Source organism: Dromiciops gliroides, chromosome 1 (assembly GCF_019393635.1).
Source record: "Dromiciops gliroides isolate mDroGli1 chromosome 1, mDroGli1.pri, whole genome shotgun sequence".
In the NCBI taxonomy this organism is placed as follows: Eukaryota; Metazoa; Chordata; class Mammalia; order Microbiotheria; family Microbiotheriidae; genus Dromiciops; species Dromiciops gliroides.
The window spans coordinates 136834137-136852381 of NC_057861.1; the positions used below are offsets into that span (position 1 = coordinate 136834137).

An 18245-nucleotide genomic window follows, 5' to 3' on the forward strand; every position below is an offset into this window, starting at 1 on the left:
GAGACCGACGGCCATGCATGGGCTACGCATGTCAGCCTGGCTGTTAAGCACTCCACTTCCAGGGTGCGAGCTTAAAAGGCAAGGAGAGAACAAAAGTGGGATCTCTTGCCTGCTCTCCTGGTCTGATGACTGGCGCGACACACAGACAGACGCTGACTGGAGTTGGACGCGGCCCGGCTCGCGTTAGCAGCATGTGCTTGGCTCTCTCTCTCTCTCTCCCCAAAGGTGGCCTTGGGCTTTTGGTGAGTTTTATACGGAATATAGACTAAGCTTAGACTTAAGACTATTTGTTTTGTATTTCTACTTTCCTATCCCTCTAATCAACATCACCTGGTAACTACCACACAATAAAAGCTCTAACTATAGACCAGAGGTTTCTTCCATTTACTAGTCTGGGAGATAAATTAAGGAAAAGCTTAGGAAGGGTAGGTTAATGCTCAGTATCCAATTTTAAATCTCACAGCATACATATACAAATGTATATATCAATGTAAGGCTTTTCTGAAAAATTATGATTTGAGTTTTTTAGACATCTTTTGCTCAAGCAAACATCAAAGAACCTAATTCAAATCTTGGTCTGAACAGAGGTTCATATAACATGTGCTCCAGGAAACCATACTGCTCTCAAGTCAGGTCTGTTCATATAATCAATGTATCAACAAACATTTATATTAAATACCTATTATGTACCAGGCACTCTGCTAGACACTGGGGATATAAAAGAAAAAAAAAAAGGAAACAATCCCTATAACCACAGAATACTCTGGAAAAAACCAGCTTAAACAAACAATATTTTATTATGGAGATTATACAAATACTTGAAAAAGTATATAAACTTGTATATAGTTGAAAGTGTATATAAAGTTCACATTTATAAATGTAAAAACATTAATATTTACAACATTTTATGTAGTATATTAGATATTTTCTTTATACTTCAACTGGGTACTCAAAATAAAGAGGAAAAATAAAAAAAAATTAAGGAATCTTATTTAAGGCAATAAATTACTAAACATTTTATTTGGTGTGAAATAAAATTATATGAAGAAATATTTTTAAATTTCAAAGTATGCTGGAAAAAAATTTTGGTTTACCATAATTACATTTCTTATTCTAGTAACACTAATATTACTGATATATAATGCTAAATATTCAGCAAAATCCTAAGGCACCTGAGCAGATTCTATATTTGAAGAAGAATCATGTGGCACAGAGTATTTTGATTATTTTAAACAGACCATTTAAAATACACCTATTACTAATAAGAAGTATAATTTTAAAATTCTATGAAATTTTGAAACCTCTTTCTGTGTAGGCAGAAATTTTTGATTTGTATTACATGCTTTATTATCCATTTTTGGTAAAAATTATTAAACTTCCCCTTAGAGTGAAAAATAATATTTTCCTTTGGGGAGTTAAAATCAAGTTATCTGACAACTGTAAAAGAACTATTTATATTAGCTCAATTAAAGAGGGTAACATCATGAAATCCTTCAGAACATTATCTTAATGAGCTAAAAAATTAAAAGAATTGATCAGCAGAAATGTCATAAACAGCACAATACCGTATTAGTTATACTTGAAGAAAGCACCTTAAATTCAGCTGCATTAAAGATATCTTTAATTTCAAAAATCAGTAGAAAATATCAGTAATCAGTAGAAATTTCTAAAATTTTAGGCACACAAAATTATTTACAAGTTTTCAATTTTAAAGGCAGATGGCAAAAACACTTAAATTATCTTTTTAAGAACATTTAGATAGTGGATCACCATTTTGATAGGCTCATTGTTGTGGTTTGTCCTGTTCTCAAAGGTGATATCATGACTTGCAGTGAACTGGATTTAAGTGAGGGAGGGCTGTGCAAACTAACTCATCAGCCTCACTCTCTCTTCCAGAGCCATCTGGGTTCAGTGGCAAGATATACATCAGGATGACTGGAGATGGCTCCAAAGATTTTTGAGGCAATTGTGGTTAAGTGACTTGCCTAGGGTCACACAGTTAGTAAATGTCAAGTGTCTGAGGCCAGATTTGAATACAGGTCCTCCTGACTCCAGGACCAGTGCTCTTTTCACTGAACTACCTACCTGCCTCAACTCTGATAGCAGACTGTCACCGAAGACAGAAAGACAGATGTGGAGTTGGGAAGACCTGGATTCACATCTTGCTTTTGATAATAGTGGCAAAGGGGCAAGTCATTTAACTTCACAAGTGGCCCTGACAATTTTCTGAGACCAGAAGTTGAAGAGCAGGTACCCACATGAATTGGTAAAGGGGTTTCCTATACCTATGAAATCACAACTATGGTTTTAGTGGGTTGATTTTTTAATATTACCCTGATCAAATACATATTAATAATAATATTAATAGTAACTAACATTTATATAGTTCTATAAGGTTTGCAAAGTGCTTTACATGTATTACCTCATTTGACCCTCAAAACAATATTTTAAGATAGGTGCTATTATTATCTCCCTTCCACTCCCTATTTTCTCTTCAAAACCCAGTGTAAAAACTACCAATGATAATGAGATAATGGCACAACAATAAAGTACATAATTTAAATAGTTTTTGCAAATCTTTATATACTTACTTTTAAAATAAAGACAAGTAGAAAGAGTTAGATTAAAATTATTGAAGTAAAAGAAAATCTTGACAATCTCACAGAAATAAAATGGTCAGCCCACAATAAAATAAGTTTAGGAGACAATGTTCATCATCTTAAGAAAAGAATTCTTCTCTGCATCATCTCCATATTTGTCCTATTATTGTTAAGCCTGTGCAATTGAGTTCTGTGGGTCTCTTGCTATCATTATCCTCTTCATAAACTGACATAGTGTTCTTGAAATCCCTTTTCCCTCTGTTTTAACAGCAGGCAACGTAACTCTATGTGCAAAATGAGAGATGTATAAAAAAGTGTTTATAATGCTTAGTGCATTGTTTTTTCCAGTGTAAGATGAATCCCCTTTCTAGGTTAGCAGTTAAGTGAACTTGTATGGAGATTTCCCTTTTTCAAGTATCTGAATTATTTCCAGAACTCTGCTCTTTCCCAATGTCCAAAGCAGAATGGATGAGTAGTGATGTAGAGCCTTTAGGACTACCTGGTTGTGAAGTGCCAGGTATCTGTGAATTGCTACTTTGTAGTAGGTGAGTTTCAGTAAAATTGGTTTTTGGAGTTACCCTAAAAAAACAAACAAACCCATTAGCTTTCATTTAAAATTAAACACATTGAAAAATACATTTCCACAAAATTATCCCAGATTTGACCCTGTAGTAAGAATGGTAAACATTATCAATTAGTACAGTATAGACCTTCTCTATGACCTTTAGACTCTCCTGCTAGAAACACTTATTTCATTGCTGACTTGTAATAAATAAGTCTTTCCTCTCTACTAATGTGGTTTTTTGTTTTGTTTTGGTTTTTTTGCAGGGCAATGAGGGTTAAGTGATTTGCCCAGGGCCACACAGCTAGTGAGTGTTAAGTATCTGAGGCCGCATTTGAACTCAGATCCTCCTGAATCCAGGGCTGGTGCTCCTTCCACTGCACCACCTACCTGCCCCCTATTAATGTGTTTTTTAATGGAGAATAAAGGATGCCATCCTACCGAGCTGACTTAAAGAATAGGCAAAAGTCTGCCTTAATGTATCATCCAGACCTTACTAAAATATAAGTATAATGTTATAGAAAGTGAAAACTGTATTTAAAAAAGACAAAAGTTTTTTTGCATAAAAGAAATATTAGTTGTATACTGTATAAAAAACAACAAACGAGGTTGTTAGTGTGTACAAAAGGATGTGTTTTCCCAGTTCCTGGTGGGAACTGAGATAGTAAAATATTGCTGGACTTTCTACTGTAAATTTTCATTCAAAGCAAGATACTAATAAGAACTAACAGATTTTTCAAACAAATATGTTAGTGATGTTTTGGTTGTTCTGGTTGGTGGAGTTATGAGGTAAAAAAAAAGTCTACTAGAATTCTATTAGTGACTGAAGTGGATAGAAGGCTGGACTTTGAGTTGGGAAGATCAGAGTTCAAATCTATCCATATGCATTTATTTGCCTTGTGACCCTGGGCAAGTAAGTTATTCTGTCTGCTTCAGTTTCGTTATCTGAAAAATAGAGATAATAATAACATCTACTTCTCAGTGTTGTTGTGAGGATAAAATGAGAAAGTATTTGCAAAAAGCTTTGCAGACCTTAAAGTGCTATATAAATCCTCATTATTGGTGTGAGGATAGAAGCAAAATGTGAAATGAATGCAGTGTTTTGTAAATTATCACATCTAAACTTCAGGTGATGATTGCAAATTTCCACACAGAGCAAGCTACACACTTTACAATTTGTTTCCACCAAGAATTATATGGAATCCTATTGTTATTTCACTACAAACAGTTAAAAAATAAATCTCAAATTTTATGATTTGAAATTGTAAAATTATGGGCACCATGTACTCATGCTTTGCCAATAGAGTAGCATCTTTGTTAAAGATTGATTACTAAGTAGATAGGGATATAAATTCACATCATAAGCATTAGCATGAATCGTCAGTCTCTTTAGATAGATTTGAATGCCATTTTGAATGGCTAAATTGGCCAGGAAAAAGGTAATTTTAGCCACAGAAATTAGCCACTAGTCATAGGCATATGTAGCTAATTTTACTCAGATGTCAAAAAAGTTAATTCTAAAGAGAAACAGTATATTAGAATATTCTCCTGTTACTTGAAGGAATAGAGTGAAAGGAAAAATTATCATCCTATTTTGTTTCCTAAATTAGCACAAAACCCTACTGGATTTAGTGAGACATGTGAGACAAAAATGTGAGACAACATTTAGAATTATAAAAACTCTAAGTTACCTTATGTCATTATTTTTAGCATTTCATTGAACACCTACTGAGATAAACCCCATTCAAGTGATAAGTTATAGAAACTCCCTTCTCTAAAAAAAATGTCTACTCTAGCTCCACTAGCTTCTTCTTGCTCCACTACCTTCTGATTCTGTTGCAGTGTTTGCTGAGGCTCCACTTGCTTAAAAGCCCCTTCAAGGAAGATTTTGTAGAACAAGCTGTTTTCTGATAACATCGAGCCTACATTAACTCTCTTTAGGCCTGTCTGGCTGAAAAGAGTCTGGCTTTTCTTTCACATGGGGTAGGTCTCCTATCTGTCTTGAGTCAAAATCCTCAGTTTCCTTTGCTGCATCACTACCCACGTCCCCACTTTTATCTGTGGTTGTATCTTTAAGCTCCGTCCTTGGCCCCTTCCTTCTTTCTCCTACACTTTTCCTCACAGTGATTTCACCAGCTGTCAGGGTTTCAATGATCATTTCTATGCATATGACTCCCCCACCTACATACTCAGCCTTTGTCTTTCTCCTGCACTCTAGCCCCCTATATTGGACGTTTTTAACTAAACATTCTCAAGTCGTCTAAAATAAAGTCACTGGTTTTCCCCTCAGGTGTATTCCTCTGCCTAACTTTTCAAGGCACTTGTTTCTCTCAATGCATTACTATTCTTCTGGTCATCCAAGTCTCAAACTTAGAGGTCATCCATAACACCTCACTTTTCCTCAAACTCAATATCTCATCACCTGCCTAGTCTTAACAATTCTATTTCTCTAAAATCTCCCAAATATGGACCCTTCTTTAGACTCACACTGTCAGTACCCCACATCAGGCCTGTATCATCTCTCACCTTTACTATTGCAACAACCTTGTAATTGGTCTCCCTCTCTTCTCTAAACCATCACTCATAAAGCTGAAAAAGTGATATTCCTAAAGCACAAGCCTGACCATGTTATCTCCTCTCTCCCTGAAAAAGCTCCCTTAACTTCGTACTGACACGAGGGTAAAAATACAAAGTCCCATTGGCAATTAAAAATTGTCCCAATCTGGCTCAGGCCTACCTTTCTAGACTTATTACATATACATGAATTCTATGTTTTAGCCAAATTGTCCCACTTGCTTTTCCTCTCACATAACATTCCATCTTCTTTATAAGTCAATGAACAAATATTTATTAAGAATATAATTATTTTAGGGGCAGCTAGGTGGCGCAGTGGATAGAGCACTGGCTCTGGAGTCAGGAGTACCTGAGTTCAAATCCGGCCTCAGACACATAACACTTACTAGCTGTGTGACCCTGGGCAAGTCACTTGACCCCAATTGCCTCACTTAAAAAAATATATATAATTATTTTAAAAAGAATATAAATATATATGAAGTAGCACAGCCAGGTTGTCCCACTGCCCCCACACCTGGAATGCATTCATTCCCCAAATTTACCTCTTAAAATTCCTAGCTCCCTTCAAAGCCTGGTTCAAGTACCACCTCCAATATGTGGGTCTTTCTGATTTCCCCATCTGCTAGTATTCAACATTCATAATTACTTTATGTTTACTGAGGTGGCATGATAAATAGAAAGTTGGCCAAGAGCCAGAAAGATTAGAGATTGAGTTTTTCCCCTGACACACACTAGTTATAGGATTGGGCAAGTCACTGACCCTCTCAGGGCCCTAGACAGTCATCTAAAACTGTAATGTAACAGAGAGGGTGCCATCCTGTATTTGTAGGAATTTCACCTGGGAGTTTCCAATGCTAATAAAATAATATAGGCAATCCCTATCCCAACCCATTTAACCTGTATATTTTCTATATTTAATTATGTCTTTTCAATTATGTCTTGAGGACAGAATATTTCATTTTGTCTTTGCATTCCCACTGTGTATATTCCCATAGTGTCTGACACATAGTAGAAGTCTGAGGAATACTTTCTGTTTGATTGGTAATGTCCTTATTTTTTGCTCTGTGGAATTTAGAAGTGAAGTAGGATAATATAAACAACAAAACTAAAACCTGAAGCTCAATTGAACCTTCTGGTTCTAAGAAAAGTCTTTAATCTGGGCCAGGGCAAAAAGACTTATACATAGTCAGAGGACAATAGATTTAGAACTGGAAAAGACTTGGAGATCATTTAGTCCAATCCAGTGTAATTTAACCACAATTCTAGGCTTTAAAATGAGATTAATGTAACCATTATTCACTTCCCAATGTCCTGATGCTCCTCATTCTTTTTCCATTGTTATTTGTAGTACTTTTTAATCTTCTGTAATTTGTACCACACAGTCCCCAAATCCAGTATCCTTTTTATTAATAGTGGCACAATGTCTTATACTTTGGTAAGTGTCTTTTAGCTTTTGGTTAGAAGTGGTTTTTTAAAAGTTGATATCAATGGCCTAATTCTTTGTCATGAAATCCTCAGTTTATGCAAGTTACTTTATAAAATGTTCTGGAAACCAAGGATTTTATGGGAACCAACCTTTGCCACATCCTGGAAATGATAATTTTGGATCTTTTTTATAAAACATTATTTCATTTCTTGATCCAAAGAAACAGCAGAAATTTCTACTTTATAACATATCGAGATGGGGTTATATTCATTGTTGGCCTGTAGGATTAGACAGTCTTCATAGTTCAAATGTTATGTGACTAGCAAGAGTTCACAAAAGCACTAGAAGTATAAAGAAGCATTAATTTTAGGTTTTGAGGTAGAAGAGGCTTAAAGGATCATCAGGTCCACTCTCATTATTTTACAGATGAAGAAACTGCGGTCCAGAAGTTAAATGACTAGTACAAGATGTAAGTAGCAGAGCCAGGTTATGAACCTAGATTCACTGACTACTCTGACCATAGGGAACATTTATTGAAACTAAGTAACTAAGCCTCCCCTAATAGCTTCCCCCCACACACATGGGCCTGGCCAGATTATAATGGGGACAGTCCATGTGGGTGTGCTGAGCCAATTGGAGACTCAGCATGACTAAGAACCACCCCTTCCTGTGGGAGAGACAGTCAGAGGCAGTTAGAGGAAGAGGGAGAGGAGGAATTTTTCTGAGGAGAGTTTTCTGAGAGAAACGGGGAAGGAAGATAGACAGAGGAGCTGTCAGTGTTTGACCTTCGGACAAAAAACAGAAGAGACTGCAAGCTAATTTTCCTTAGAGCTAGAGATTTCGGGTGGTGGTGAGTTTATGTTTTTGAGGCAAAGCTAGCTCTTTGGAGCTGGCTGGGATGGAGGCAGGTTCGGGGTGCCTGGGGCCTTTTTACCCCAGAGATTTATACATTGTTCCTAGCTCTATTAACCTCACTTGTGTTTTAAATTTGTTCCCATTAATAAAACCTGTTTTGTGTTTTTGAAATAGGCTGTTAATTTCTTTTCTTTTTCTTTTTTTTTTTTAGTGAGGCAATTGGGGCTAAGTGACTTGCCCAAGGTCACACAGCTAGTAAATGTTAAGTCTGAGGCCAGATTTGAACTCAGGTACTCCTGACTCCAGGGCCAGTGCTCTATCCACTGCGCCACCTAGCTGGCCCGTTAATTTCTTTTCTTACCCCAATATTAAGGCAAGCCACTCAATTAACTCTTCCCATACTAAATTTGGCCCTTACAGTGGAGAGGCAGAAGTATGTATGTTTCATTATCTGTCCTCTGGGACCACCACTGGATTTTTCAAACACTCAGAGCATGACTTTTTAAAAAATGATTTTCTCATTTATGTTGTAGTCAATGTGCTTGGTTTTGGTTGTTTCACTCACATTTCATACATGTTTCCACACATTTCTCTAAATTCCTCATTTTCTTACTACACAGTATTCCAATAAACTTATATGCAATAGTTTTATCAGGCATATTTAAACTGATTTTTAAACATGCTGTTTCCAGTTACTTTGTGACATGCCACTATGAATATTTTGGTAACTCTTTCCCCATAGATCTATAACTTCCTTGGTTACTCAATCAAAGCAAATATACAAGTTTCTCTTTTTAAATTTTCTTTGCATAAGTCCAAACTGCTATCCCGAACAGCTGGATCATTTTACAGCTCCACCAATAGTGCACCTTCTTTCTCCAGCCCTTCCAACAAAGACCATTCCCATCTTCTACCACCTTTACCAATTTGCATGGTATTAAGTAAAGTCTCTGAGTTGTTTTAATTTGCATTTGTCTTACTACTTGATGTTTGGATCACACTTCAATGTGGTCATTTGTAGTTTGCATTTATATGAAAAGTTTGTTCACATTCGTTGATCTTTTGAAAAATGATTCTTGGTGTGGTATCAATTCTCTATTTTGGATGTCAGACTGATAAGTATTCGATGCAAATAATTTCCCTATATTTTCTGCATCTATTTACAAAATCACATTTTTTGCTCTTTGCTTATAAGCAATTATGCTAATTATTTTCCTAAAATTGAACCATTCTTACATACCTTGAAGGAATCTAACTGGGTCAAGTCAATAGACACTTATTAAGCAGTACTGCGTGTTAGTCACTGTGATAAGCACTGGGGAGACAAATAAAAAGAAAGATTCCCTGCCCTCAAGAAACTTATAGTCTAAATCTATCTACAAATACACAAAAGGTAGCTGAAAAGGGTGGTGGGGGGAAGAGTAGGAGGCACTTATCCATTTTTGTGGAATTGAAACCAAGAAAAGCAACTGATTTGAAGAGTTTACCTAGAAAGTTCTGAGCCCTCTAAAAGAAGGCTTTGGGAGGAAGGATTTTGATTGCCCTACCTTCCAGCCCTCCAATCAGAGGGTGCTAAGTTGTTGAGTATCCAAAGCTGAGTCAATCTGTATGATGATGACATTTCAGGTGATGAGTTCATCCTGGGGTAAGTATGTTTGTGGAGTTGAAATTAATCAGAACAGTTAATGGAAAATGAAGTTACTTGGAAAGGTTAATAGCTGGGTGATAACAAGTTATTTTCCACATGTATTGCTATAATCACCTTGCAGGGTTTTTTATTACAAGTTTTTGTATTGGGGGCAGCTCGGTGGTGCAGTGGATAGAGCACTGGCCCTGGATTCAGGAGGACCTGAGTTCAAATATGGCCTCAGACACTTGACACTTACTAGCTGTGTGACCCTGGACAAGTCACTTAACCCCTGTTGCTCCCCCCCCCAAGTTTTTGTATTAAAATTCACTAGTGAGATTAGTCTATAGTTCACTTTCTCTGCTTTCTTTCCCTAGTTTGGATATTAGGATCATGTTGTTGGTTGTCATTTCAATTGTGCCCAACTTTCTGCGACCTCATTTGGGATTCTCTTGGCAAAGATACTGGGATGGTTTGCCATTTCCTTCTCCAGCTCATTTTACCGATGAGAAAACTGAGGCAAACAAGGTTAAGTGATTTGCCCAGGGTCACACAGCTAGTAAGCATCTGATGTCAGATTTGAACTCAGGAAGAGGAGTCTTCCTGACTTCAGAGCAGGCACTCTATCCACTGTAGCCCCTAGCTGTCACATCTGTCAGGACCATATCTGTCTTAGAAGTTTTCTGCCTCTATTTTTTTTTTTTGTGGGGCAATGGGGGTTAAGTGACTTGTCCAGGGTCACACAGCTAGTAAGTGTCAAGTGTCTGAGGCTGGCTTTGAACTCAGGTCCTTCTGAATCCAGGACCAGTGCTTTATCCACTGCGCCACCTAGCTACCCCTAAACCACTTTTTTTTTTTTTTTTTTTTTTTTTTTTTTTTTTTTTTTTTTTGCGGGGCAATGGGGGTTAAGTAACTTGCCCAGGGTCACATAGCCAGTAAGTGTCAAGTGTCTGAGGCAGGATTTGAACTCAGGAACTCCTGAATCCAGGGCTGGCGCTTTATCCACTGCACCACCTAGCCGTCCTTCTGCCTCTATTTTTGATGATTTTTTGGTAGCATAGGTATTAATTGCTCTTTAAATATTTGATAGAAATAATTTTTTTTTAAGTGAGGCAATTGGGGTTAAGTGACTTGCCCAGGGTCACACAGCTAGTAAGTGTTACGTGTCTGAGGCTGGATTTGAACTCAGGTCCTCCTGAATCCAGGGCCGGTGCTCTATCCACTGCACCACCTAGCTGCCCTGATAGAAATAATTTTAAAATTTAGGTAGCCTGGGCTTTCATTTCTCCTTTAGCAGTTTATTCCCATAATTTATGATTTTGTTAAAATAGATTTATTTTTGTTAATGTAGCAATTTTATATTTTGAACTCATTAAATTCACTTGAATTCTCAGTTTTACTAGCATATATTTTTCTAATATTTTCTAATTATTTTTATTTCCTTACAGCAATAAAAAAGTGAATTTACCTTGTCTATTTAAAAAATGGTAACTTGATTTTTCTTTTTCTTGTTCAGGTGTCTTTGTTAGTCTTCAAAAAAAGACATCTTCATTTTGCTTAGCAATTCTATAGTCTTTTCTCTCAAAGCTTTTCTCTTTCTATTCTAATTTTCAATAACAATCTCTGTTTAAGTCTGTATCTTTTCCCTAAAATTTCCTTATTACCATTTTTATTGTATTATGGTCTATAAAGCATTCATTTATTACTTGCCTTTTTACATTTGTTTCAGTTTTTTAAGACATGGCATTCTTATAAAGCTACTATGAGTAATGTGTATTTTAATATAGTTTCATTCAGAAGTCTCCATATGTTGGTCAAGTCTATTGTTTCAACAATCTGTTCAGATCCATATTTTATAGCATATATTCTAAACCAGTAGTGTCTTTGGCAATACTCTGCTTGGAATGTAAGTCAAGAATTTACTCAGTTAGGCATTTTCTGGGCTCTTTCAGTTGTCTTGTTGTGACAATAGATTTATATCAGTTAAATATACTGTGTATAAAATCATCAAAATTTGTGCCATTATTTGTTTGCTTCTCCATTTGCATTGCTAATCACTTGTTTGTAGTTTAAATTTACTTCTTTCAATTGTATGCCATATGTTTTTCTCAATGTATTGTCTTGGAGGTTTTTTGTTGTTTTTGTTTTTACTAAAAATGATCTTTCACCTGAGGAGTGGGTGGTTTGACTCTACAGACAAGCTGATTCAAGAATAAATTCAGGGGGCAGCTAGATGGTGCAGTGGATAGAGCACCGGCCCTGGAGTCAGGAGTACCTGAGTTCAAATCTGGCCTCAGACACTTAACACTTAACTAGCTGTGTAACCCTGGGCAAGTCACTTAACCCCAATTGCCTCACTAAAAAAAAAAAAAAAAAAGAATAAACTCATACATGGATAAGCCCCTACATCAATATTGGGTCTTTTTCTTTATGTAAAAAATATATATATATATATATATATGCACAAATATTTTGTGTAATGAGTATTTTTATTTATAATTTTGGGTTCCAATTTTTATCCCCCTTTCCTTCCCTTCCCTCCCCCTCCCTGAGGGGCCAAACAATCAGATATGGGTTATATATATATGATTACATACATATTTTTTCATGACTTTTCTTTTTTTAAGGCAATGGGGGTTAAGTGACTTGCCCGCGGTCACACAGCTAGTAAGTGTCAAGTGTCTGAGGCCGGATTTGAACTCAGGTACTCCTGAATCCAGGGCCGGGTGCTTTAACCACTGTTTCATGACATTTTTTGATGCTATCATACCTACAAATTCTTATACCACTTATGCTGTAAAGGTGTTAGGCTTCTGTATATCTCTAAGTCTTTAACTTCTTTCATATTTTTTTCTGCAAACCATTCTTTTCCACATGTTAATCACAATCCTCATCTTTCCCCATTTTCACATTTAGTATCTGAGTATGCTGATTTAAATTTGAAATGTCTTATCAAGTTCCCTTATGGGAAGTCAATCTTTTAATCCTCAATAATGGATGGTGGTGTGGAAGCTACAATTGTTTCCACACTTTTGCAAATATCTTCTTTAGTAATGCAAATATGTTTGGGATTGTATTTTAACTTTATCAGATTCTGCTCCAAGTGTATTTAAAATGTGTTCATTATGTACAGCAAATTTGGAGGGTGGGGAGGTGAAATGTGGTTTTCTCCTCTATTCTGATACTTTTTCTTTTTATTGGGGATTTAAATCTATTCATAGTAAGTAAACTTAATGTGTTAAGTTCATGGGTTTTTTTCCCCCCCACCATTAATGTCATTTCATTTTCCCTTTGAACCTATTATGCCCTATTCAATTCCCTCTAAGTCATAACTTTCCAGTGGCACCAAATACATCCTTTGCCTAGTGGGAGTTAGTATCTAGTCACATAACCCCATCATGTAGAATCTGATCTTTAAGAGATCAACTCGCACAAAGAAAGTTCAATACAAGATCCTTATTTTCATTCCTTTCTGTCTCTGAGGGGTCATTTCATGAAATTCTCATATTATTTCATTTCTGCTGTCTGTACTCAACTCCCAAACTTCCCCCTCCGTGATCTGCCTCATAATTAATTAATTTCCTCTGCAGGAAATATATTAAGTGCTAACTGATCTCTTTTCAAAATATAATTTTTAAATTTTTCCTTTAATTTCTTATAACCACAGAATAATCCTGTGCTATTCTGACTCGTTCTTTTTGGACTTTAAAGGGTTGTTTTTTTTTCTTGCTGCCTGCAAAATTTGTTCTTTGAGAATACATTTCGAACTTTGATTATACTGTTTCATAATTAATTAAGCTTAATATTTCTTTCAGTTGTAGTTCTGTGGATTTCCTGAACCTGTAATTTGTTATTTGCCTTGGATATGTATGCTACTTAAATTTTCTTTTTAGAGTTGTGTTGACACATGTTGCTAAGTACTTTTCCTTTCATATTGTTCCTTTCTTTGAATATTTAATTTTTCATTCTTTTTTTGGACAGGGCAATGAGGGTTGAGGGACTTGCCCAGGGTCACACAGCTAATAAGTGTCAAGTGTCTGAGGCTGGATTTGAACTCAGGTCCTCCTGAATCCAGGGCCAGTGCTTTATCCACTGTGCCACCTAGCTGCCTCATTTTTCATTCTTAATTGGCTTTTTCCTGTACTAATCATTTTGATTTTCCTATATAACATCTTTGACATTAAAATTCTGTAGGCTGAACATTATTTCAGGGTTTAAGTAATAACTTAAGGGTTAGGACTGACAAAGCCTTTGCTGACTGTACTATCTTCTCTAGAGTTGCCAGGATTGGATGAAGTCTGTGTCCCTTAGAAAGTAAAGATGACCAGTTGAAATACTACTGCAGGGAGAATGCTGGTGGCCATTGTAGTTATGTTTGTTTTCCATCTTTAGCCATTCCATATTTGTGAGTTCAATCAACCCTTCTCTCTGCAAACTGACTTTCTTTAGTCTTCTGGCTAGCCCCTGGGTACTGGTTTAGGAGAGGTTTGCGGAGGGTCCCCCAGTATACAGCTAAAAGCCTTTGCTTTTCACTCTTTTATCTAACTCTTACTCCTTCTATGGACTACTTCTTCCGGTGTTATATTAAATCCCTGCAACCAACATCGTATTTATAGTTTCCTCTCTTTTTAAAAATCTTCTTTCTCAGGTTCTACACTTCTCCATAGTCTCATCCTTTTTAAAAATTTATTTTGTGAGTGTTGGGGCTGCTCTGATTCATGAATTTCAACCTTCCCTGGGAGCTGGGATTCAGGACCTAACACTGGAAGAGCTGTGAGGGACATCAGGCCAAGGTATAAATTATTATAAAGGGAGGAAAACTCAGGGGTGAGAGAAACTAGTGTGCCAGGACCTCCACCCACCTTGAGAATAGGGGCTTATCTCCCACTTTTCAGGAGTAACCTGAGGGATTAAGTTGATATCTAAAAATATGACAGCTATAAGGACAATAGGATCATCCAGGGTCTATGTGTAGGAGATGGAGGAATTCAGGAGACAGAAACACAATAAGAACACAAGGAATAACAGGCTGCTGAGGTGTTATTTAGTTATTTTTTAAATGAAAATTGTGAACACTTCTTTCACTTTTCCTCTTCCTGCTATTGCTAAGATGTCTTCATTTGGTGGGAGGGAGGTTCTTTATTTTTATTATTTGTTATCATGAAGGGAATGAAGTCCCTTGGATACCTCTTATCACTTCATCTTTCAAGGATTCCTGGAAATGGTTTTCCAATTACTCAGTTCAATCTCCTTTTGGTGATCCTATAATTTATACTATAGTTACAATAAATATACCACTTTTTTGGTTCTGTTTATTTCATTCCACATCAATTCATACCAATCTTCTCTTGTTTCTCTGAATTCCTAATTTCTTATACTGCATAACATTTTATTACATTCATATACCTAATTTTTCACCCATTTCCATTTCTTTGGGTGATCTCTCCTTTCTCTTTGTAAAGTATATGTTTATTAATGAAGCCTAAGATAATAACTTTTTTTGGTGACCACATCACACAATTCATGGCATAACAGCATTCTAGAGATAGATCATCTAATCTAATCTCATTTTTTAGATGAAGAAACTGAGGCCCAAATTCATACAGGTAATAAGGGATAGAGCCAGGATCTGAAACCACGTTTTTTGGCTTTGAATTCAGGGCTCAATTTACTGTTGGCATTTTTGAATCTGCAGTCCACTAAAACCTCTAGTTCTTTTTCATAAGAACTAGAGCCAAACTACACCCTTTGCAATCTGTATTTGTGTAGCTGAGCTGTTGTTGTTACTGTTGTCGTTGTTTCAAACCAAAATGAAGACCTAGACAATATCTCCAGCATATGTTAACTCTCTATGGTTAATCTATGGAAAAACAAGGATAAGAATGAAGTGCCTTAGAATAAGTGAAGAACTTTATTAACTTAAACCCTCATTAAATTTCTTTTTGTTATATTTGGCCGTTGTTCTAGCTTAGTTGGTTTTTTTCCTTGAAGCTTTACTCTGTCAACCAAAGTAGTAGCAATCTTTCCAAAAAAAAAAAAAAAGACAATCTTACCTTCCTTCACTACGCACACTTCCAGATATACTGTTCTTATCATTTGAATTTCCTGTCTTGCATCTTCTTTCTATCTGCTCCACAGATAGTTTAGAACAAGAATCTGCAGGTGATGCATGCTCTCCCACATTATTTTCTCTTGATTTCTGAATGGAGGATCCATCTGCTCCCATATCTCTTACAGATGTTTCTGGGGACGTTTTGATTTCTGTCAAAGTCTCTTGCCCTAAGTAATCATGGTTAGCAATTGCTACTGCAGATGTTCCATGATTTGCTGTAGCTCCTGTACTGGTTCCCATGGATTTGGAAATTACTTTCAGTTTGTGTGAACTTGGTTTGTAGTGTTTCTTTTTATGTTTAACTTTAGAATTGTGTTTTAAGAAAAATTCACAGGATTCTTGCAGCACTCTTCTACTCTCACTGATGGGACTGAAAGCAAACCCCAGTAAAAGTATTAATTTTGTTAATAAACATTAAATACTATTAAAAATGTCATAAAATACAACACTTTTAAAATTGGAAATGCTATGTGCTCAAGGTCAAAATACCTAAAATAGTCAGGCAATAGTACAGACAATCCATAAAATCCAAGATTACAAATATAGTTTGGTACCCTGTATTAGAAGTAATGCATTCTTGGGGCAGCTAGATGGCGCAGTGGATAAAGCACCGGCCCTGGAGTCAGGAGTACCTACCTGAGTTCAAATCCGACCTCAGACATTTGACACTTACTAGCTGTGTGACCCTGGGCAAGTCACTTAACCCCAACTGTCTCACCAAAAAAAAAAAAAAAAGTAATGTATTCTTAGTGAGTGCATTAAAGAAAATTAGCAAAGCAAAATCTTAATTGTGTATGAATTATTGCCTTTGTCTATATTTTGGAGGACTTAGGAAGTTAAGCTGGAGAAGGCAATAAGGAGATGAGATTGATAAATTGTAAATTTGTCGACCCCAATCCCCACCCCCCCATCTTTATTAAAAGCCAAATAAGTAAGCCAATAGCCATGAATCTTTATAATGGCATTTAGAAATGTCAAGAGGGGGCAGCTAGGTGGCGCAGTAGATAAGAGCACACTGGCCCTGGATTCAGGAGGACCTGAGTTCAAATCTGGCCTCAGACACTTAACACTACCTGTGTGACCCTAGGCAAGTCACTTAACCCCAATTGCCTCACAAAAAAAAAAAAAAAGATATTAGAAATGTCAAGAAAGATTATGGAGTGAAAGAACTATATTAGTGGTCTCTGTTTTCAAAGTTATGAAAAGAAATTAGAAAAAATATAAAAAATAAAAAACTCATTAATTTTGACTCCACTAAGTTGGAATTTCCCAGAATCACAGAATTGAAAAGGACAAAACTGAAAGGGGACCTCAGCATCATTTATCTAATACACCACTGAACAATATTCTCTTTTTTGGGGTTTGTTTTGTGTGTGTGTGGTTTTTTGTTTTTGTTTTTTTGTGGGGCAATGGGGGTTAACTGACTTGCCCAGGGTAACACAGCTAGTAAGTGTCAAGTGTCTTAGGCCGGATTTGAACTCAGGTCCTCCTGAATCCAGGGCCAGTGCTTTATGCACTGTGCCACCGAGCTGCCCCCTGAACAATATTCTCAACAAGAGGGCATCCAACCTTTGTTTAATACCTCTAGTTAGTTAAGGAGAACTCAGTTAACTCATTTTACTTTTAGACATTTAAAAATGTTGCAAAGTTTTCCCCTATGTTGAATTGAAACCTTTTACTCATTATACCTAATTTTACTCTTTGGAGCCAATAAGCATAAGTCTAATCTTTCTTTCACATGACAAACCCTCAAATACTTGAAATTAGCTATTATCTTTCCATCTCTTTGTCCCCAAGCTAAATTTTACTAGTTCCTTCAACTCATTTTCATATGGCATAGCTTCTGATATTCTCACAATCCTGGTAACCCTCCTTTGGGTACAATACTCCTTATTAATATACCTTTTAAAATATGACACCCAGAACTAAATAGCATAGTAAAGATTTATTCTAATCATATATACCAAAAGGTGACTGGCAAAATCCTCTTTTAGGAAAGTTTTAACAGTTTACTTACAATTCCAAGTAAGCTCCCTAGTTCAAGAAACTTCCCTATTTAGGATTCCTATAAATACTGGCCTATGTCTGATAAGACACAAAGGTAAAATTCCCATTTGAGAGCTATCCCCTTGCTTCTATGCTACAAAAGAAATAGTATCTGTAAAGCTCTTGCTTGCTTGACAATATTCATAACATTATCCTTGTGAGAAAATAATGGGTTTTGGGATGCCCAGAGGCCCCAACTCGAGAAGATAATATTAAGATTAACTGGATTGACTTTGCTGATTAACTCACTTAAAGTTAAAACCACACCTACCTGAAAGCCTGGCCCTCAGAGGGTGTGTTCTCTGAACTCTGACCTCAGCACATTATGCTCATGGACCACCCTCAAGTCCAGTTAACCAATAGTTTTGAATGATGCTAGCTTGAAGCAGTGTGAAGGGCCACCTCTCCTCTGGACCTGCAGGAGGCTTCCGCTCACACAGGCA

The 18245-nt window shown here is 36.4% G+C and overlaps 1 protein-coding gene across 1 annotated transcript in view; it reads right to left on the minus strand.

Moving 5' to 3' along the window:
* Positions 1 to 1956: 1956 nt before the first annotated feature.
* Positions 1957 to 18245, minus strand: part of FZD6 (frizzled class receptor 6) — a 65411-nt gene continuing 49122 nt past the window's right edge. Inside the window, exons 6-7 of the mRNA XM_043963213.1 lie at positions 15698 to 16126; positions 1957 to 3179 (exon numbers count right to left, since the gene is read on the minus strand). Coding sequence (XP_043819148.1) covers positions 3011 to 3179; positions 15698 to 16126 — 598 coding nt within the window. The 3' untranslated portion in view covers positions 1957 to 3010. The remainder of the gene's footprint in view (positions 3180 to 15697; positions 16127 to 18245) is intronic.